Source organism: Bufo bufo, chromosome 1 (assembly GCF_905171765.1).
Source record: "Bufo bufo chromosome 1, aBufBuf1.1, whole genome shotgun sequence".
In the NCBI taxonomy this organism is placed as follows: Eukaryota; Metazoa; Chordata; class Amphibia; order Anura; family Bufonidae; genus Bufo; species Bufo bufo.
The window spans coordinates 204,885,642-204,909,992 of NC_053389.1; the positions used below are offsets into that span (position 1 = coordinate 204,885,642).

A 24,351-nucleotide genomic window follows, 5' to 3' on the forward strand; every position below is an offset into this window, starting at 1 on the left:
ACCTTAATATGTCTTTATTTCATTGACACACATTAAAAAAAAAGAACACCGGCTTCCTGCAGCTATTAGGAGCTCTGTGTAAGGAAAATCACAAAAAAGATAGAATTAAACTGAATTAGAAACTTAAAAACTACACAATGTTAAAGAAAGTGGAGATTGGTGTCTGATAGTAGCTTATTCCCCTAATCCTGGGAACATAAACATACTGGGGGTCATTTATCAAACTGGTGGAAAGTAGAACTGGCTTACTTACCCATAGCAACCAGTCAGATTCCACCTTTCATTTTCCAAAGGAGCATTCCAAGATGAAAGGTGGAATCTGATTGGTTGCTATGGGTAAGTAAGCCAGTTCTACTTTACACCAGTTTGATAAATGACCCCCACTGTGCCTATATGACCAAACTTCTGCATGTCCATACAATGGGCAACAAAACAAGACTGGAGCAGACCCTTAAAGGAATACTAAACCTGTTGCCTCGCCCCCCATCAGTCTGCAGCATTTTCTGCATGTTCCTGAAACAGTCTTGTAGAAATGCTGCAGGAAATACAGGGGTTAATCTGCTGATCTGTTCCATCTTTGGCTAATAGCTGGCTGCAGTGGTGGGCCAGAACAATCTTCCTGTTCTACTGCAGACAGGGTAGGAGGTTCCTGCTGAAGCCAGCTGCCTACAGCCAGGCACTACACAATGAGGAAGAGGGGCACATGGCTGATCTCCTGGGACACATAGAGAAGATATATATTTCTCAGCATCAATTGTAATATGAGCCAAAATAGGAGCAAGGGAAAGGGTGAGATTAAGGAAAGAAGTACTTTTTTGTCCATGTTCTATGTTTACTGTGCCCTTAAAGGAGTTTTCCGGGAGTATCGATGACCTATCCTCAAGATACATTATCAATATCCCATTGGTGGGGATCCGACTCCTGGAGCTCCAGCGGATTACCTGTTTGAACCAGAGTGCCACAACTTCCTCACAACATACCAAGCACTGCGCCATACATTGTACAGTGGCTATGCTTGGTATTGAAGCCATTCACTTGAATGGGACTGAGCTGCAAATAGGCCATGTGACCAATGAACGGGATGTCACTGGCCTAGCAAGAGGCCTCTTCAAACGGGTGATCATTGGGGTTGCCAGAAGTGGGATTCTCACCGATCAAATACTGATGACCTATCCTGAGGAAAGGCCATCAATACTGAACTTTAGGAAAACCCTTTTAAGAAATGTGAAGCTCTATAACCTTCCTAGTGCGAAGGTAACTTTCCAAAATTCTTTAAATTCACAAGGGGCACAAGGGTAAATCTCCTTCTAGTTTGTTCATTAAAATGAGTGTAACGGTATGCATACAACACCTATTGAAACTTGTATAGCAGTACAAAATAGGGGAAGGAAAACCGTTATCAGTGCGGTAGATACTGCAGGGGGTAACAAAATGTAAGGACCATCGAGCAGTCTCGATACACATTAAACTGTTGACAGATCCTGTAAAAATCACAAGGAACTACCCTCAAAAACATGAACCCCCTAGCTGGAATAATAGCAGTTAGTATAAGCAATAATTGAGGGGTCTACCAGAGCTGGAGAAGTGTACCAGAAGGAAAGTCAGGAACATTCTGACATATATCATCAGCTCATATCGTCCCTTGACTAAGGCATGAAAGATAATAAGGCCATAGAAAACACATACATACAAGAGAGTAGATATAAAAATGTTTGCATCTCTTAGAAAGTCATCTTCTCAAAGAAAATGGTCTATCTGCAACCATCATAATCTTGGGCCAGTCCCCGAGGCAAATGGAAATCAGTTGGGGAGGGGGATCACAGGAAACTGCTGACTAGACATTTAGTTGGAGATCTTCTTCATTGATTATCCGTTTTCCGTTTGTGCATCACCCCACCACAGCTCCGTACACTGTGTAGCGGCCATGCCTGGGTACTGCAGTTCCACTGCCATTCAAAACTTTAAATGGCTGGACAACCTCTTTAAAGGGGTAAGCCCATCTCATAAAGGCTGCCATGACTTCATAATCTCGTTTTTCAGCCCAATATCAACTCTTCCTCAGGTATTAAAATAGGTCAGGTCAACTTCAAAAGCCATAGTATGTTTTAATAAATTATTTTATCCTTCTTATTCGTGGACTTGCCAGAGAGGTGGCAGTGTCTGGTGGAGGGACTGCAGTTCTGTGCATAGCCAAATGGCCAGGAGCACCACTGTGCAAGGACAACGTAGAAGGGGAGAAGCACAGAACTGCAACCCTTCATTCTAAGGATTGGTGAGGGCCCCAAAAGGTCAGACTCCCATCGATTATAAAATGATGGCCCATTCTAGTAATATGTCATAACTTTATAAGACGGGAAAACCCCTTTAATGGGAATCAGTGATCATGTCTGTAGGTATGGCTCTCAAAGCCATATTAGCAGCAAAAAGGTCCCTCATCAGCTGTCAGAACAGTCTAGATAAGGTCTCCAGAAATAAGTTTGCATACAGTACTTGTGTATGTTCAGTGTAGGTTTTCCCTTATGGATTCATTTGCAGTTCTATTCTTCATGTGCAGGTTATTGCTGACAAACACATTCATCTGGGAGGTGAGGAGTGCTATTGGAGGTTGACTTCATCTCTAGGCCTACGAGCTATTGCTGAAAGCCAACAGCCAGACTGCCTCTGTACATACTAAACGCTATTGCTATTAAATACATTTGAAAAGGCTCAAAGAAAGCACTCAAAATCCATGCCACAGACACACAGAAGACCCAGAGCCGTAAAATGGGCATTAGGCCAAAGCAGACTCATTCAGACCATGCATTAGCTGAAAGCTTATTCGACTCATATCACGCTTCCAGCTCCAAGTGCAGTTTCAAAAAAATATAGCTTGCCTAAAGTGTTATTCTAGCAGATTTACAGTATAAAATAGACACAGAAAGAACATATGGAAGCTGGTGACTAGCACCACGAGTAGGCACATGCCACAAATTAAATGAAGCTATTGTTTCTAGCCCTGTACTTGCACTTGAATTTCAATGAGAAGCAAAGCTGGAGGAAACTCTGCATTGCACAAAACTACGTGAAGCTAAGCAAACCTTAGAAAGAGGTCATTCGAATTCTGTCACATCCGCTGATAACGTTTGAAAGTCCCTGGTGTATCTGTGCCTGAATTGGGCCGTACTCCACCCTCTCACCATCCACAGTCAGAATCCCCTTTCGTGTGAGGGGCTCTAGACGGAAAGCTCGAACGGGGACATGCACAATGTACGGACATTCAATCCCAACGTGCGTTCCTTTTTCCATAGCCAAAAAGAGGCGCACAAGGGCTGTCCGAGAGATTCCAGCTTTAACAAAGAATAAATGTATTAAACCATCATCGAGGCAGGAAAATGGCGCTGTAAATAAGTCAGCCCCGAGGTGAGTCTGATATATACCCAAAACTAGAACAAAATCCTCTTCTACAGTGACCCAAGACTTGGGCACAGGTTGATTCAAGGGCGGCAAGAGATCATCCTCGGGTCCGTTCACATGATTATGCGTTGGAGGCTCTTTGTCATTTGGCACCGAAAGATCTTGCTGCAGTTGGTCATCAGAAAAAGAATCAAATGTGAACCTAGACGTGTGCAGTGCTGTGGGCGAACCCGGAGAAGGTGACGTCTCAAAGCTCGGCAGCTCACCTGTCTCAAATGCAGCGGAGCTTCGCTTGTACATGACATTACGCTCCTCACAGAGACCCATGTCTGAAATAGTTCTCTGCAGCTGAGACCTTTTCAGTGGAGAAAGATTCCCATTAGGAGATAAGGTGATACTTCTGCAGATGGGACGGTGAGCATCCAGCACTGGGAGATAGGAGAGCCGGCCTCTGTAAGTGCGCAGTGAAGCAACCCTAACCATGGTCCCTACAGTGAAACGTGCCGATCCCATGTGCCTATACTTTTCGCTTTCTATGTCTACATCAGATATGAAGCCCCAAGCAACACTCAAAAATGAGAAAAAGCGAGCTCCTGAGCAGGTTGTCACAGACACGAGGTCCATAGGCATAACAGTACCACGGCACAGCAGCAAGATACAGTTAAGTAGCAGCTCAGATCCCATTGCCTGGTCAAACCTATAAGAAATGAAGAAAACATATATAAAATAGACATCTAGTGTATAACAGTAAAAACATGGAAATGTTCAAGGAGCAGGTAAAGATACAACCATGGGAGTACACCATATACTGTAAGAGCACTAGATGGGCAACACAACTACAGTATCTCACAAAAGGGACTACACCCCTCACATTTTGTAAATATTTTATTAGATCTTTTTCATGGGACAAAACTGAGCATATAACACTTTGATACACTGTAGTCAGGGTACAGCTTGTATGACAGTGTCAATTTGGTGTGCCCTCAAAATAACTCAACACAGCCATTCATGTCTAAACCACTACAAGACACAACAAAAGTGAGTACATCCCAAAGTGAAAATGGCCAAATTGTGCCACAATTAGCCATTTTCCATCCCTGGTGTCATGCGACTCATTAGTGTTAGGCTACTTTCACACTGGCGTGCTCGTTCCATAACTACAGTATACATCCGTGAGCTGCTAGTTCATCCGCCTTCAATCACTATAATGGGGAGCGGTGTAGATCCGATCGCAGCACGGCAAATATGCCAAGAAGCGGCCGGACAAAAATCGATGCACGTACGAGTAACGCCAGTGTAAAACCGGCCTTACAAGGTCTCAGGTGTGAATGGGGAGCAGGTGTTTTAAATTTGGTGTTATCCCTCTTACACTCTCTCATACTGGTCACTGGAAGTTCAACATGGCATCTCATGGCAAAGAAATCTCTGAGGATCTGAAAATTGTTGCTCTACATAAAGATGACCTTAGGCTATAAGAAGATTGCCAACACCCTGAAACTAAGCTGTAGCACGGTGGCCAAGACGATACAGCGGTTTAACAAGACAGGTTCCACTCAGAACAGGCCTCGCCATGGTCGACCAAAGAAGTTTACTGCACATGCTCAGTGCCATATCCAGAGGTTGTCTTTTCAAAATGAGGTTAAAGGGGTGGTGGTGGTGGGGGGTCAGCCTGTCAGTGCTCAGACCATACACCGCACACTGCATCAGATTGGGATGCATGGCTGTCCTCCCAGAAGGAAGCTTCTTCTAAGGGCTCATTCAGACGGCCGTATGCTGTCCGCAAAAATACTGAATGCTATCCGTTTTTTTGCGGATCCGCAAAAAAAATGAAACATGTCCTATACTTGTCCGTGAAAATCAGGACATGGCCCCATTGAAGTCTATGGGTCCGCAAAAATACTGAATGCTATCCTTTTTTTTGCAGACCCGTTTTTTTGCGGATCCGCAAAAAAACGGATAGCATTCAGTATTTTTGCGGACAGCATACGGCCGTCTGAATGAGCCCTAAAGATGATGCACAAGAAAGCCTGCAAACAGTTTGCTGAAGACAAGTAGACTAAGGCCATGGATTACTGGAACCATGTCCTGTGGTCTGATGAGATGAAGTTAAACTTATTTGGTTCAGATGGTGTCAAGCGTACGTGGCGGCAAACAGATGAGGAGGAGTACAAAGACAAGCGTGTCTTGCGTAGAGTCAAGCATGGTGGTGGGAGCGTCATGGTTTGGGGCTGCATCAGTGCTGCCGGCTGTGGGAATCTACACTTCATTGAGGGAACCATGAATGCCAAAATCACAGAAAAAAAGATAAAGAACAAAGATAAAAACATCCTGCCGATATGATAAATAAATAAGTGGATGTCACAGAAAACAAATAATAATGCACTAACACAATAGATGCAAGCCCTATATATGGACTAAGCCCTCAATCTGATATAATAAAATCTTTTTTTTTTTTCATAAATGAAGCCATGCACATCCACTTATTTCTTTACCATATCGTGCAGGATGTTTTTATCTTTGCTCATTATCTTTTTCTGTGATTTTTGCTTAGTCTGTACTCTGTAGTATACACTTGAGGGAGTGGCACCTTTAAGTGTGAATGTGCTTCTATTTTATCCTGACGGCAGCATTCCTGTGCACGTCTGCTCTCCCTATCAAACAGGACGTCTCGATCAGGTGGTACATATAGGTGTGCGTGCTCCTCCTCTCATCGGTTGCTGGATGCACATAGAGGTGACTAGGAGCAGCACACCATATGTGCAGGGTCTGCTCTCCTGAATGTAGATGCCTAACGGCATAGGAAGGTTTATAGTAGGACCTGCCTGACTGAGACCACTTTGGCGGGAGTAGGTGGGCACAGATGTGTTTTGATCAAAATATATTGGCTAAGAGTCGGATTCTATTATATCAGCATGAGAACCATTAATGCCAACATGTACTGTGACATACTGGAGCACAGCATGATCCCCTCCCTTCGGAAAATGGGACGCAGGGCAGTATTCCAATATTATAACCCCAAACACACCTCCAAGATGACCACTGCCTTGCTAAAGAAACTGAGGGTAAAGGTGCTGGGCTGGCCAAGCATGTCTCCAGACCTAAACCCTATTGAGCATCCTCAAACGGAAGGTGGAGAAGCGCAAGGTCTCTAACATCCACCATCTCCATGGTGTTGTCATGGAGGAGTGGAGGAGGATTCCAGTGGTAACCTGTGAAACTAAATGAACTTCATGCCCAAAAGAGTTAAGGCAGTGCTGGAAAATAATGGTGGCCATACAAAATCTTGACACTTTGGGCACAATTTGGCCATTTTCACTTCGGGGTGTACTCACTTTTGTTACCAGCAGTTTAGACATTAATAGCTGTGGCTATTTTGAGGGCACACCACACTGGCATACAAGCTGTACCCTGACTACTTTACATTGTATCAAAGTGTCATATCTTCAGTGTTGTCCCATGAAATGATAGATTTAGAAAAACGTGAGGGGTGTAGTCACTTTTGGGAGATACTGTATTACGCCACTCATTCCATGGCGCTATACATATGAAAAGGGGTATACATACAGTACATAATACAGACAATTGCACTAAGAAAGAACAAGACGAGTTACAGACTGGCACAGAAGGAGAAAGGACCCTGCCTGTGAGGGCTTATAATCTACAAGATATGGAGGAAGGACACAGTAGGAGAAGGTAAAGCTGGTCATGGCGGTATAGAGGCAGTAGGGTCACCAGTTGTAGGCTTGTCTGAAGAGGTGGGTTTTTAGGTTTCTTTTGAAGGATTCCACTGTAGGTGAGAGTCTGATATGTTGAGGTAGCGAGTTGCACTGTTGGGGGGGATGCACAGTGCATGCACTATAACTACTGTGGGGGTCAAAACCTGGACTCTAGTTTATGGCCTCTTTCACACGGGCGAGTATTCCGCACGGGTGCAATGTATGAGGTGAACGCATTGCACCCCCACTGAATCCGGACCCAGTCATTTCTATGGGACTGTGCACATGAGCAGTGATTTTCATGCATCACTTGTGCGTTGCGTGAAAATCGCAGCATGCTCTATTTTGTGTGTTTTTCAAGCAACGCAGGCCCCATAGAAGTGAATGGGGCTGCGTGAAAATCGCAAGCATCCGCAAGCAAGTGCAGATGTGTTGCGATTTTCACCCATGGTTGCTAGGAGATGATCGGAATGGGGACCCGATCTTTATTATTTTTCCTTAGAACATGGTTATAATTGAAAATAATAGCATTCTTAATACAGAATGCTAAGTAAAATAGGGCTGGAGGGGTTAAAAAAAAAATCATTTAACTCACGTTAGACCACTTGTTCGCGCAGCCCGGCTTCTCTTCTGTCTTCTTCTTTGCTGTGCAGGAGGAAAAGGACCTGTGGTGAGGTCACTGTGCTCATCACATGGTCCATCACCTGATCCATCACCATGGTGATGGACCATGTGATGAGCGCAGTGACCTCACCACAGGTCCTTTTCCTCCTGCACAGCAAAGAAGAAGACAGAAGAGAAGCCGAGCTGCGCGAACAAGTGGATTAAGGAGAGTTAAATTATTATTTAATATATAATATATTTTTTTTAACCCCTCCAGCGCTGTTTTACTAAGCATTATGTATTAAGAATGCTATTATTTTCCCTTATAGCCATGTTATAAGGGAAAATAATAAAATCTACTCAACACCTAACCCAAACCCGAACTTCTGTGAAGAAGTTCGGGTCTGGGTACCAAACATGCCGATTTTTCTCACGCGCGTGCAAAACGCATTAAAATGTTTTGTACTCACGCTGAAAAATCGCTCATTTTCCCGCGACGCACCTGTATCTTATCCGGCCCAAATCCATGAAGCCCGTGTGAAAGAGGCCTAAGTGCCCTCATGATGATCCTACCATACTTAAAGTGTGTCCCAAAGGGAATGTGTCACCAGCAAGTTCCCTATCTAGCTGTTTATTAATATGCAAATATGCCTTTGGTGCAATGAGTACATCCCCATTGCTCTTGTTGCTCTCAAGCGCCACTCATTTCTGAGGCCTGCCCATCCCTCGCTGCTTTGATTGACAGGACCATACTAAACTGCTGACAGCACTAGAAACGGGCTGTGGAGGAGTAGTTAGAATATGGACTTTCATTCTGCAAGATTCTGCAGTGGAGGCAGATCTTCACTGTGAAGTGCTCTGTGCATTCAGCGGCTTCACAGCCCCTCGCCTGCTCTGAGTGACAGTTGTAGCATTCAATCAGAAGACCACTACAGCTGTCACTATGAGCAGTGACGCAGCTCTGTGCAGACAGCACTTCGCAATGAAGCTCTCCATTAGGCTACATTCACAGATCCATCATGAATCAGCAAAAACGCTTCCGTTACTGATAATACACAATTCACTGCAAAAAATGCACCAAAATGATACGCAACTGACAATACTAGCCGATTCCTCATGCCGATGTTAAAAATCTGAGAACTTTGCCAATATCTTCCAGTTAGGAACATATCGGAGCCCCTCATGCACCACATCACGGTGTCTCAGCACGCATGGGGTCCTACCACTAACCTGCCCGTGGTGTGTGAACAGGGTCTGAACAGTGCTAGAAACCAACTCACAGCCAGGCTCTCACATGCCTCCATAGTGGTATCACCAATGCACTGTGAGGTAGGATAAAGCTGTGAGCCGCACCCACAACAGACCATGTGACACAGAAGCCGCACCCACAACAGACCCTGTGACACAGAAGCCGCACCCACAACAGACCCTGTGACACAGAAGCCGCAGACACACAACAGACCATGTGACACAGAAGCCGCACCCACAACAGACCCTGTGACACAGAAGCCGCACCCACAACAGACCCTGTGACACAGAAGCCGCACCCACAACAGACCCTGTGACACAGAAGCCGCACCCACAACAGACCCTGTGACACAGAAGCCGCACCCACAACAGACCCTGTGACACAGAAGCCGCACCCACAACAGACCCTGTGACACAGAAGCCGCACCCACAACAGACCCTGTGACACATAAGCCGCACCCACAACAGACCCTGTGACACAGAAGCCGCACCCACAACAGACCATGTGACACAGAAGCCGCACCCACAACAGACCCTGTGACACAGAAGCCGCACCCACAACAGACCCTGTGACACAGAAGCTACCAGGTGCAAAAGAATGTTACCAGCAAAATGAAGTGGCGCATTCCATACACATAAAGACAAAAACTCACTGAAAAAAGTGGCCTAAACGGGTGGAAATGCTCCAAACCCAGACACTGTAGCGTGTCTATAACCGGGGGAGCAATTCCTCCGCATGCGGTCCACAGATAACAGCAATCCCCAGAAAAAAATGCGTACAATGGAGGAAGCCGGGACGGACCGCATGCACCACAAGGACATCTTACACAAAATGATACATTGTGCAGATGAAAATATATACATACACAAATCACTGCAAAAAATGCACCAAAATGATACACAACTGACAATACTAGCCAATTCCTCAGGCCGACGTTAAAAGCTGAGAACTTTGCCAATATCTTCCAGTCAGGAACATATCGGAGCCCCTCATGTGTATATATATTTTTTCATCTGCACAATGTATCATTTTGTGTAGCTGTCCTTGTGGTGCATGCGGTCCGCCCCGGCTTCCTCCATTGTACGCATTTTTTTCTGGGGATTGCTGTTGTCTGCGGACCGCATGCGGAGGAATTGCTCCCCCGGTTATAGACACGCTACAGTGTCTGGGTTTGGAGCATTTCCACCCGTTTAGGCCACTTTTTTCAGTGAGTTTCTTGTCTTTATGTGTATGGAATGTGCCACTTCATTTTGCTGGTAACGTTCTTTTGCACCTAGTAGCTTCTGTGTCACATGGTCTGTTGTGGGTGCGGCTTCTGTGTCACAGGGTCTGTTGTGGGTGCGGCTTCTGTGTCACATGGTCTGTTGTGGGTGCGGCTTCTGTGTCACATGGTCTGTTGTGGGTGCGGCTTCTGTGTCACATGGTCTGTTGTGGGTGCGGCTTCTGTGTCACATGGTCTGTTGTGGGTGCGTCTCACAGCTTTATTCTACCTCACAGTGCATTGGTGATGCCACTATGGAGGCATGTGAGAGCCTGGCTGTGAGTTGGTTCAGACCCTGTTCACACACCATGGGCAGTTGAGTGGTAGGACCCCATGCGTGCTGAGACACCGTGACGTGGTGCATGAGGGGCTCCGATATGTTCCTGACTGGAAGATATTGGCAAAGTTCTCAGCTTTTAACATCGGCATGAGGAATTGGCTAGTATTGTCAGTTGTGTATCATTTTGGTGCATTTTTTGCAGTGATTTGTGTATGTATATATTTTCTTCTGCACAATGTATCATTTTGTGTAAGATGTCCTTGTGGTGCATGCGGTCCGCCCCGGCTTCCTCCATTGTACGCATATTTTTTTGCTGGGGATTGCCGTTGTCTGCGGACCGCATGCGGAGGAATTGCTCCCCCGATTATAGACACGCTACAGTGTCTGGGTTTGAAGCATTTTCACCCGTTTAGGCCACTTTTTTCAGTGAGTTTCCGTTACTGATAATACAACCGTCTGCATCCGTGATGAACGGATCCGGTTGTATTATCTTTAACATAGCCAAGACGGATCCGTCATGAACTCCACTGAAAGTCAAGGGGGGGACGGATCCGTTTTCTATTGTGTGAGAGAAAACGGATCCGTCCCCATCGAATTGCATTGTGGGTCATGATGGATGTGTTTTGCTCCGCATCCCATGATGGGAAAAAAAAAAACGCAGCATGCTGCAGTTTGCTCTCCGGTATGGGAACGCAACCAAACGGAACGGAATGCATTTTGGAGCATTCCGTTCTGATCAGTTACGTTTTGTCCCCATTGACAATGAATGGGGACAAAACGGAAGCGTTTTTCTCCGGTATCGAGATCCTACGACGGGTCTCAATACTGGAAAAGAGAAAAGCTAGTGTGAAAGTAGCCTTATAAAAAGGAGCAGAATCTGGAACAATTAGGTTAGGTTCACACAGAGTTTTTGGGAGGAGGATTTTTCTGCCAGAAGCAGGTCCGGTAAGAAAGCCTTCCTTTATATTTCTGATACCTTTTGAATCCACTTCTTGTTTTAGCTAAAACACCTGCATGAAAATCAGCCGCGAAACCTCCTCTTGAACCTACCCTAAAATATCAAATTCTTACTACTCGTGATCATAAAAGGTCCACAAAAGGTATGTTTGAACTACTCTACCCAACCCCTACCTAATATTCACTTCACCTGATCATTCTCTCCCCCAACATTATCAGGAGCTCCCCACACACATTAGACTGTCGGCCGAACCCGCCGTTCTCGGCAGGTCCAGCTTACAATCTACTATTGTGTATGGGGGTCTTTAGTCATAAGTCTACTGCTTCAGGTTTGTTCTCTCCATCTCTAAAATCCTTTGCATTACTTTTCTCTAGTCCTGTCCTTTTTCCCTTCATCCCCCTCTGTGTATGTGTTCTTTATTTTTAATAAAGAAATAAAAACATTATTTTTCTCTTTATTTCCTAGGTCTAATGGCATTTGTGTGTGTGCAGTCCCTATAATGTCACCCTGCTACATTGGGTTCTACCTAACTGACCGCCACCTTACTTATAAAATGCGTTTTGGCTGAAAATAGAAACCTTCTGTCAGGCTGGATGATGGCAACCAAAATAATTCTCATTAGAACTCTAAGGGATGTATTACACTGGCGAGGGTCGGCCGTTAGCGGTGATCCTCCTGTGTAAAGGTGCCGCCGATTACCTGATGATAGAGCTTGTTCATCGGGCAATCGCATCTTTTATGCAGGTGGCAAATTGTGCTGCCTAAACACGCACTGCTGCCAGCAAATAATGATTCTGTATGCGGAGGAGCGATGATATACTGTGGAGGAGATCACTGCATGTAATGCATTGGTCTCCTCCACTGACAGCAGGTGATTGTCAGCCACATCTGCCAGTGCAATACCGCCCTTAGTGGTATCCTATAACTCTGAACAGCATATATACAGAATCACTGGGGTGGGACCACTTTTTGTAGAAGTCAGGCTGGTGGGTGCCCCTCCTGGCCTGACTAATGCTCCACAAGCTGGGCACATCATCACAAGCTCCATCCAGCACATAGAGCACCAGAGGTGACTTGTGATGATGTGCCCAGCATGTGGGACGTCACTATGGGGCACTGACCATTGGGACTATAAAAGCACTGGAACCTGTAAGCAGGCAGAAGAACATCATTGAGAACCTTTCACCTTACTGGCTAATAGGTGGGTGGTGGTCTTGGGGTCTGAATGGTGCTGCCAAGTCCTGCCATTCTCCTTCCGTTTTAAAGAGCTACTCCTACTCTTTTTATCAGCAGTGGGTAGAGTAAATCTTTTAAAAATGGTGATGATGCCCCAGCTGCTTTATGTATTGAACAATGCCCCCGTGTGGACTCCTTTGGATAGATTTAGGAAAATACGTTCATTATTCAGAGATCTTATCTGGAAGTACGGCCAAGCTAGGATTAAGCTGGAGACGTTGCAATACCCTAAGACTGAAGGAGGTTTAGCTGTTCCCAATGCCTGGATCTATTTTTTTAGCCTCCCAGCGTCAGCACTTTAAGGGCTGGATTGACTTCCAGTCGCCGGATGTGACGGGAAGGATACTGCAGCACTGGTTGGGCAGTCGGGACCTTATGTGTATACTAGAGGGGTCGGGAATGCATGTGGGCAGAGAGAAGGTATCGCTCATTGAACTCATGAAGAAAGTCTGGGCGAAGGTGAAACACATTAGAGGTGTGGGTGGAGTCGGTGAACTTTCCCCAGTTTGGAGCAATAACTTGTTGCCAGAATTCTTATCTCTATCAGGACTCCGGAACTGGGAATCTCATGAGGTAATGAGGATAGGTCAACTGACTGAGGGTAATGTATTTAAATCTTTTCAGGGCTTGCAGCAAGAATTTAATATCCCCAGGGTTTGGTTTTATCAGTATCTGCAATTGAGGCACGCCTATGATGTCACGGTGAGGAAAGGTTGTATTATAGCTAAAATGGATGTGGTTCCCAAATTGGTTCTCCCGGTTGGGGGGGAAGAGAGGACTGATATCGCAGGTATATACTCTTTTACTAGACAAATTTTTAAAAGGGTTCCCACTTACAAGGATGAGGAAATGGGAGGATGATCTGGGGACATTTCTAAAGATCAGTGGGAAGATATTCTGGAGGTAGTTCCCAGAGTGTCTTTAAGTGAACAGGGCAAGTTGTCACAATTATTCATCATCCACAGAGTATATAAAACTAGTATTTTTACGGAAAGTTGGTGTTAGAACGGATGACAAATGTCCAAAGTGTATGGAGGAAGGAGCAGACCTGCTGCATATGCTTTGGTCTTGTCCAGTGATAAGTAGTTTCTCGGAAGGAGTGTTGACTTTGCTTAATCGTAATCTGGAGTTGAGGTTGCAAAAGGACCCTAAGGTATGTGTGCTGGGTTATGTGACTGGTATCGGAGGGGGCGAGCTGGTGAAGGTGGCAGTGGGGAGGCTGCTGTATGTGGCTAGGAAGTTGGTGGCGCAGAGGTGGATCCAGGGGAGTCCGCCAACATCGGAGGAGTTTGTGAGAAAGGTGCATGATATGTTGACGTTAGAAAGGGGGGTGTATGCTAGGAGAGGATGTCCTCAGAAGTTGTGGAATGAATGGTTGTCTCATACTCATGTTGTAATATAGGATATTTTGGAGGTATTCGCGCTCTGATCTATGGGGGGGGGGAGGGGCTGGGAGTAAGTTATGTTGTGGACATGTAAATGTGTAATTGCTTTTTTCTTGTATGCTTACATTGTATACAGCTATATGGTGATTTTCCCATGATATTGTCATATGCTACTGCTTTATTCTGACTCTGCTTTTGTGAATGAAAAGGAGGACATGTACTGTCATACAATAAGTTAACTTTATTTGATCAATAAAAACGATTTGATAAAAAAAAAAAAAAAAGAGCTACTCCTGCAAAAATGTATTCTCTGACCTGTTAGAAAGGTAGATGATGTTATCTGTAGTGAATGTAATCTTCTTACCAGTGACTGTATTTGTAAGTTATCCCCTCCCTTCTGCGTCTCAGCTGTGTCATGTGACCAGCAATCAGAATTTCCAAATAACACAGCATGAATGTCAGAGAGCCTCAATGTCAGTCTAAGGTCTCATGCACACGACCGTTGCTCGGCCTTTCCGTGCATTGGAGACAGCAATTTGCGGTCCCCAATGCACGGGGCACCATCTGTGCTTGATTCCACAGATGGATGCAAACCCATTCAACTTGAATGGGTCCGTGATCCGTCTGCACCGCTCCGAAGGCTAGAAAAGAAAATCCATAGTACTTCTGTGGGATTCCATGCCTCCATTCTGCACCGGACCTTCTGGATTGCGGAACCATTCATGTTTGCGGGCCACGATATGGGAACGGCCGCGTGAATGAGCCCTAATAGGAATGAATAAAGAAGGAACTGACTTCCTGTCCTGTGTCAGTTGGAGATCAGAGAGTTGGTCACATGACACAGCTGAGGCTTAGAAGGGAGGTTATAACTCAGAAATACAGTCACTGGTAAGAAGATTACATTCACTACAGATAACATCATCTACCTTTCTAACAGGTCAGAGAACACTTTTTTTTTTTGTGGGAGTTCTTCTTTAAGTGGGTGAACAGTCCCCATTCACTATAACAGCCAGTAAACGAGACATAATGTAAAACATAACGGCTCTTTTTCATCCAAACATTTCTCATCAACACGAACTTCTAGCAGATAGCTTAGAAGAAAGACGAGACAGAGGGGATATGATAGAAACTTTTAAATACATAAAGGGAATCAACAAGGTAAAAGAGCAGAGAATATTTAAAAGAAGAAAAACTACCACAAGAGGACATAGTTTTAAATTAGAGGGGCAAAGGTTTAAAAGTAATATCAGGAAGTATTACTTTACTGAGAGAGTAGTGGATGCATGGAATAGCCTTCCTGCAGAAGTGGTAGCTGCAAATACAGTGAAGGAGTTTAAGCATGCATGGGATAGGCAGAAGGCTATCCTTCATATAAGATAGGGCCAGGGGCTATTCATAGTATTCAGTATATTGGGCAGACTAGATGGGCCAAATGGTTCTTATCTGCCGACACATTCTATGTTTCTATGTTTTTTATGCACGAGGCTAAGGGTTAATCATCTGCAAAGTCTCTTCCAGTTGGAGTAAGAAGGGATCCTATGCCTTACCCTGCATTGTAGTTGATTGCTCCCGCCAAGGCATTTCCTGAGCCACAGGGAAGAATTCCAACAGGCATCTTTATTGCATCCTCCCAATCAGGTCGTTCCATTAAACCATTAACGACCTGGGCGGAATTTACAAAGACAATGTGGAAAATTAGCAAACTGCAAATAGAGCGTACGCTGCTCTACAAGTCACAGGCTACACACTTAGAAGAATAATCCAACTAGATAATCACAGCCTGTTGTGAACAGGGATATACCATATATATATGATTCAACTTAAAGGAGAAGCGGTATTCAACAATATCCTTTAAAATATGGGTAATTTTATTAGATGACATAAAAGACATGTACATAAAACACATAAAACAAACATAAAAGCAGAGACCATACAGAGTGCCATACAGCCTATCCTCATAGGCATCAATATGTACTGCTATTAGCTGTGTGAGAGCTGTGTGAAAGCATGCAGGTCAGCATATAATTATCACAGCTGCCTCTGGATGCACTCTCAGCTATCTAGCTAGAACGTATAACATACATATGGTGCAATTCTACATGGTATGAAGATGGTAATGCGGTTATTCACACCATCATATCAGTCTCACGGGTCAATAATAATTTTTTCAAAGTTCTTACCCTGTATGGAGCGATAAGTAGATGTGGGTAGGTGCTGTGTGGCGTGCTCCTCGACGCACGTTTCGCTTAATTGCTTCTTCAGGAGGGGCTGATTTCCTAATGAATGGGGAGGTCTTTAAATACGACTAATGGCCAATGGCTACATCTGTAAGTATCATGTGACTCCACTACCTTCGACTTCCGATACAGCGCGTCATGTAGTGGCAAGATGAAAGTTCCAATGGGACTTCCGCCCTCCCGTCTGCGTGATCCCAGCGAGGGCAGAATGCGTCTGACGTCACCAAGATCCTAGCCTGACGGGACGGCGCAAGTCCTTCCACCCGCAACCCATGACGCGCTCTGAAATCTCAGTATGTTCACTCTGATACACAAGAGGGTGAGTTGTTAAGGGTCATAAAGACTGGATATAGATGTTAAGTACCCTATTGATCTATTTATACGGCGTGTTTATGGGGTAATAATTCTGCCTCCTAGATATTATATGTCAGGAATTTTTTTCCCCTATTATTATGTGGTCAGCTATCATATATATAAAAGGGCCTAAGTGACATCACCACATTACCATAAACCACCAGTCCCATATACATTATATATTCACCATGTGTTAACATAAGATTAGTGTCCATAAAGATGCATAATATCATTATAGTTGTATCTTATTTAGTGCAAGTGACAACAATTCCACGTTATATATTACAAAAACTACACAATACAAATACATTAATTAAGCCACTATATGTTATCAAAAATATATACTATAAATACATAGTTAATACATATTAATTTACAATCTTCTAATTTAATATTTTTATTGTCATTATTTTATTATATATGTATATTTCACATTATAATTACATATCTTTTTATATATATAATTATTTTTATTTTTCTATGTGACACTGATTTTTTTATATTTTATTTAAAAGGTGCATGTATTATGGCACATGAAAGTGTCATGTGCATTCGTGCTAAATCTATTGCATAAAAGTGTCATGTGCAAAAAACTATAATTTGCTAATTATTATAATGTGAAATATATGCTAATAGAAATGTCATAAGCATATTGGTGCTAAATATATATGGTAGAAGTACCATGTGCATATGTGGACTATGTCCACCATCCATATATAAAGTGTCTACGTGCTATATTACTTCTCCAAAATTATATAGTAATATTACAAAAATATATGTAGCGTCCTTCCAAAGTGGCCAAATACATAATATATATGCTGTTATGGAAATACATAAGTATATTATTATCATTATATAGGTACATAAATATATTATTTTATTATTATGGAGTATATGGTGTCACATATACACATGTTAATCATTTATGATCCACCTTATTAAGTTTTACTAGGTCTGTCTTATATTGTTTTAAAGATCAAAATTATTATTTATCATCTACCCTCATGGTCAATTATTACATGGAGCTAATTATATACAAACTGTTAACTCCATATATATTATTTGATTTTTCTTTTTCCAAACATGTATATATATGACACCATCCCCTCCATTTATCTCCCTTTATCCACGCATATACACATCAAACCACAAATCGATCACATCCATATACCTAGTGATGTCAGATGGCCTACGGGCACTAACATCTATCACAGATATATAGTAGTGCCCATACAAATATTACACAACCAATAGTTATATACTTATTAAATATCCAGTCTTTTCTGATGATTTTAATATATTTCTTTAATCTTGTCTCTTTGTTTTCCTCTTCATGTATTTGTTCAGTGGATCTCCTACAGATCAGCCATCGGTCAATTCCATGCGTATAGGTAAGCTCTACAATCATTACAATACGACAGTATTAAAATCTTATACATTAAATACTAAGCTTAGATATTAAAACTTATCTAAAACCTCCTACAGTTAAAGGAAGGAACTAAATCCAAGGGTTTCATTTAATCCCCTTGGTGCCATCGTTCCCAGTCTAAAGATCCACTTACTCTCGATTTGGGCCAGTTTTTTTATTCAGATCTCCTCCCCGTATTCCCATATGCACCTGATCTATACCTATAAATTTCAATAATTTTTCATCACTTTGGTGGTATAATTTAAAATGTCTAGGTATAGTTTTGAGGTTATTGAGGTCCTTTTCTTCTTTGCTCTTGAAATTGAAAAGAGCAAAGAAGAAAAGGACCTCAATAACCTCAAAACTATACCTAGACATTTTAAATTATACCACCAAAGTGATGAAAAATTATTGAAATTTATAGGTATAGATCAGGTGCATATGGGAATACGGGGAGGAGATCTGAATAAAAAAACTGGCCCAAATCGAGAGTAAGTGGATCTTTAGACTGGGAACGATGGCACCAAGGGGATTAAATGAAACCCTTGGATTTAGTTCCTTCCTTTAACTGTAGGAGGTTTTAGATAAGTTTTAATATCTAAGCTTAGTATTTAATGTATAAGATTTTAATACTGTCGTATTGTAATGATTGTAGAGCTTACCTATACGCATGGAATTGACCGATGGCTGATCTGTAGGAGATCCACTGAACAAATACATGAAGAGGAAAACAAAGAGACAAGATTAAAGAAATATATTAAAATCATCAGAAAAGACTGGATATTTAATAAGTATATAACTATTGGTTGTGTAATATTTGTATGGGCACTACTATATATCTGTGATAGATGTTAGTGCCCGTAGGCCATCTGACATCACTAGGTATATGGATGTGATCGATTTGTGGTTTGATGTGTATATGCGTGGATAAAGGGAGATAAATGGAGGGGATGGTGTCATATATATACATGTTTGGAAAAAGAAAAATCAAATAATATATATGGAGTTAACAGTTTGTATATAATTAGCTCCATGTAATAATTGACCATGAGGGTAGATGATAAATAATAATTTTGATCTTTAAAACAATATAAGACAGACCTAGTAAAACTTAATAAGGTGGATCATAAATGATTAACATGTGTATATGTGACACCATATACTCCATAATAATAAAATAATATATTTATGTACCTATATAATGATAATAATATACTTATGTATTTCCATAACAGCATATATATTATGTATTTGGCCACTTTGGAAGGACGCTACATATATTTTTGTAATATTACTATATAATTTTGGAGAAGTAATATAGCACGTAGACACTTTATATATGGATGGTGGACATAGTCCACATATGCACATGGTACTTCTACCATATATATTTAGCACCAATATGCTTATGACATTTCTATTAGCATATATTTCACATTATAATAATTAGCAAATTATAGTTTTTTGCACATGACACTTTTATGCAATAGATTTAGCACGAATGCACATGACACTTTCATGTGCCATAATACATGCACCTTTTAAATAAAATATAAAAAAATCAGTGTCACATAGAAAAATAAAAATAATTATATATATAAAAAGATATGTAATTATAATGTGAAATATACATATATAATAAAATAATGACAATAAAAATATTAAATTAGAAGATTGTAAATTAATATGTATTAACTATGTATTTATAGTATATATTTTTGATAACATATAGTGGCTTAATTAATGTATTTGTATTGTGTAGTTTTTGTAATATATAACGTGGAATTGTTGTCACTTGCACTAAATAAGATACAACTATAATGATATTATGCATCTTTATGGACACTAATCTTATGTTAACACATGGTGAATATATAATGTATATGGGACTGGTGGTTTATGGTAATGTGGTGATGTCACTTAGGCCCTTTTATATATATGATAGCTGACCACATAATAATAGGGGAAAAAAATTCCTGACATATAATATCTAGGAGGCAGAATTATTACCCCATAAACACGCCGTATAAATAGATCAATAGGGTACTTAACATCTATATCCAGTCTTTATGACCCTTAACAACTCACCCTCTTGTGTATCAGAGTGAACATACTGAGATTTCAGAGCGCGTCATGGGTTGCGGGTGGAAGGACTTGCGCCGTCCCGTCAGGCTAGGATCTTGGTGACGTCAGACGCATTCTGCCCTCGCTGGGATCACGCAGACGGGAGGGCGGAAGTCCCATTGGAACTTTCATCTTGCCACTACATGACGCGCTGTATCGGAAGTCGAAGGTAGTGGAGTCACATGATACTTACAGATGTAGCCATTGGCCATTAGTCGTATTTAAAGACCTCCCCATTCATTAGGAAATCAGCCCCTCCTGAAGAAGCAATTAAGCGAAACGTGCGTCGAGGAGCACGCCACACAGCACCTACCCACATCTACTTATCGCTCCATACAGGGTAAGAACTTTGAAAAAATTATTATTGACCCGTGAGACTGATATGATGGTGTGAATAACCGCATTACCATCTTCATACCATGTAGAATTGCACCATATGTATGTTATACGTTCTAGCTAGATAGCTGAGAGTGCATCCAGAGGCAGCTGTGATAATTATATGCTGACCTGCATGCTTTCACACAGCTCTCACACAGCTAATAGCAGTACATATTGATGCCTATGAGGATAGGCTGTATGGCACTCTGTATGGTCTCTGCTTTTATGTTTGTTTTATGTGTTTTATGTACATGTCTTTTATGTCATCTAATAAAATTACCCATATTTTAAAGGATATTGTTGAATACCGCTTCTCCTTTAAGTTGAATCACACTTAGAAGAATGTCAAAAATGTCAATTGTTAGGGTACGAGCATGTGTCCGACACCTTTCCTGACACGTCAGTTTTAATAACTACTTGCGTTCCACAATGTTTGTTGTGCCATTCCTCTAATACTCCTATTACAAGTTTAGGAACGAATTGCCAGCAGTCTGCAATAAAGGTCCAGATGGGTGTTACCAGTTGAGGGTGTGTCCCTACTAGGGTTCTCACCATACCAAATTTTTTATTCAATTTCAATACCATAAAAAAGTATTGCAATACTCAGTACCATTCGATATCACACGAAAAAAATAAAACACCAAAAAATCCATTTGCTTTCCACGTTTTATGGAACATCCAGCCCATAATCGAACAGTCCTATCCTATTTATTTATTTTTTGGAGGGGGGGGGGAGACAAGGGGAAAAAAAAATAAAAAAGGCGAATCGTGCAGTATTTATTTATTTATTCTTTTTTTCTGTTACAGCGTTCACCACATAGGAGATTTTTTTAAAATATTTTAATAGTTTGGACCTTTCAGATGTGGCGACATGTAATATGTTTGTTTATTTATTTTTTGTTTATATATTTAATATGTAAAATTGGGAAAGGAGGTGATTTATACTTATTGGTGCTGTTATTTTAATTTATTTTTTATTTACTTTTGATTTAATAACCATTAGCCCCCTTAGGGGCCAGAACCTGGGATCTTTTCATGCCTTGTCCTATTCACCAATATAGAGCTCTATTAGGGTAAATAGGACTTCACACTCTCCCTGCTGCCCTGTGCATAGTGCACACAGCAGCAGGGAGATTACCATGACAGCCAGGGCTTCAAGTAGCATCCTGGCTGCCATGGTAACCAATCGGAGCCGCAGGATTACACTGCTGGGGCTCCGATCACAACTACCACTGCGCCACCAATGATAATTGACATTTAATAAAGATACAGGAGGCGGGTGTCGGGGGCAGAATCACATAGCCGGCACCCGACCTCTATGACAGGGAGCTGCGCTCAGTGGCGGTTAACCCCTCAGGTGCTGCCCCCTCTCCTCATTGGCGGCAGCAGCAGCACAGGGGGGAGGGATGGACAGCTTCCTTCTCCCCTGTGCTGCTGAGGGAACATGGAGCACGCTAAGAGCAGCACCATGTTCTCTGATACTAGGCTGCGCAGTACCGGTACAAAAGTATCGATATTTCGATACCCGATGCAACCCTAGTCCCTGCACATTCTGACATTATCAAATCAGTGCTGACAATATCAGACTGTGCAGGGACACACCCAAACTGATAATATTCATCTAGACCTTTATTGCAGACTGCTGGCAATTGATTCATAAACGTCTAATAGGAATAACAGAGGAATGGCACAACATATGTTAGCGCTGGTGGAATGCAAGTAGATACTAAAAGAGACATTCAGGAGGGGCGGCAGTTTGCTACTAATGAATAACTGGGTTTTCCACATGCAGTGTGCATGCCCCATGTGGACACACCCTTAAAAAGGGATAGTCCGTCCAGAATGGGTTTCTAATTCTATTTACAAATAAAAAGTAACTTGTATTGGGTTTGTATTAGAAAGAATCCCTGTGTGGGGGTGGCTATGACTCCGGGTGGAGCTGCGACATTCAGTCCTACTGTTTGTACCTGGCAGCACTACACCATAAGGCATAACCTGGGGTAGGGTTAGTACATGCTGATTGTAAGGACACATATAATTACTGAGCACTGCTTTTTAAAGAGATTGCTGTGACGATCTACATTTTTTGCGGAAGGTAGCAATTATTTATAGTCAGGAAGATGATTCATATACTGTATAATACAGCACAGATTCCACATAGCTGAACACCTCTGATCTCCATACAAGATAGAGGGCAACACCCACACACTACAAAATGTACCAAGTACACAGACTGGGTACAATCAGAAATAGTGTATGAAGAACTACGCTTTACTTTGGGTAAACAAACTGTATAATGTAGCACGTACTGGGGGAGACTGGTGCTACTACAGGGGTGGTCTACCGAGACAACTAGTGTGCCGTCTATAGGAGCATCGGCTGACTTTACTGCTGAGGCGATCCATCTCCTGGAAGGTTGGGTAGAGGTCGTCTCACTTCAGCAAGTGACATTTATCATGTACAGAAAGTTAATACAAGGCACTTACTAATGTACTGCGATTGTCCATATTGTCTCCTTTGCGGGTTTGATTCATATTTCCATCACATTATACACGGCTCATTTCCTGGGGGTACGGGTAGCGCAGATACGAGGTGGCCGGGACATAGGCTGCTGCACATGCGTGCCTATATGTACTACCCTGGTCCTGGCCACAAGAGAGGCTGGCACTTTTTCCTATAGTGTGCAAGTACGGCCACCATTGCTGGATTGCAGGGTGGTCGTAACCCCTGGATACGAACAGTGTATAACATGATGGAAAAATGAATCAACCCAGTAAAGGAGACAATATGGACAATCACAATACATTAGTAAGTGCCTTGTATTAACTTTCTATACATGATAAATGCTATTTCCAGAAGCGAGACAACCCCTTCAATATCCAGTATGGTGGTGAGCAGGCTCATCCTCCTGGAGAGGGTCTCCATATCCCATTCTCTGTTCTTAGGGGGGTCTGGGTGCTGCCATGTTACAAGTTTGTGAGGGACCTAAAGGCAATACAACTAACGGGCCGGGCTGTGACCTTCTGGAAAGCAAGGCCACTGAGGCCTATTTTCTGATCTACGGATTCTAGGGAAGCCTACTGGAAGGGAAGTCAAAACAGCCCAGGGTTCGGGCCTACCAGAGCAAAGAGCCACCAGGATGACAAACACCCAGTGGCAGGTAAACATCTACACACTCGACAAGGAACAAAATGAGATAACCGTGGCATCCGCTATGTGTCCTCCGACTACTTGGACCAGTTGAAGGGAATGTCTCTGCTGGCTTGCAAGGCATAACAACGCATAAATATATGTTTTCACACTTTCTTCAAGGGTGTCACTTAGATTAAGCCCTACTATCTGATTAGTACAGGTAAGAGTCCTCGGTTATAACTTTCATGAATTAAATCAGATTCCTTAGAATAATTAGAGGACCCAGAAAACCCCTTCAGAGGTAGTACTAATACTACTACTACGACGTTACAGTAGAAGCTCAATCTGCCTGCAGTATATATCCTCCTGAAAATCCCAAACCACATGAAGAATCAATAAAACAATAAGACTCGACATTCATTTCATATCGTTATCGCTTTTTAAAATTAGCTGGCAACTTACCTCAAAGAGAAGCCCATCTCCGGAGATGACTACAATACCATCCCACTCCTCTAAATTAATACTCTGCACCAGCTCTCGGGCATGATTCTGTCTTTCTAAAAGAAACAAACACATAAAAATACTACCATGCTACAGGGGGAAAGATCACACTACAGTATTATTGTAATAGCATGGC

The 24,351-nt window shown here is 42.4% G+C and overlaps 1 protein-coding gene across 2 annotated transcripts in view; it reads right to left on the minus strand.

Annotated features, from left to right (window-relative positions):
• Positions 1-401: 401 nt before the first annotated feature.
• Positions 402-24,351, minus strand: part of SPHK2 (sphingosine kinase 2) — a 46,006-nt gene continuing 22,056 nt past the window's right edge. For both annotated transcript variants that reach the window (XM_040434459.1, XM_040434465.1), the window contains exons 4-6: positions 24,177-24,271; positions 15,629-15,744; positions 402-4,090 (exon numbers count right to left, since the gene is read on the minus strand). In XM_040434459.1, coding sequence (XP_040290393.1) covers positions 3,079-4,090; positions 15,629-15,744; positions 24,177-24,271 — 1,223 coding nt within the window. In that variant the 3' untranslated portion in view covers positions 402-3,078. The remainder of the gene's footprint in view (positions 4,091-15,628; positions 15,745-24,176; positions 24,272-24,351) is intronic.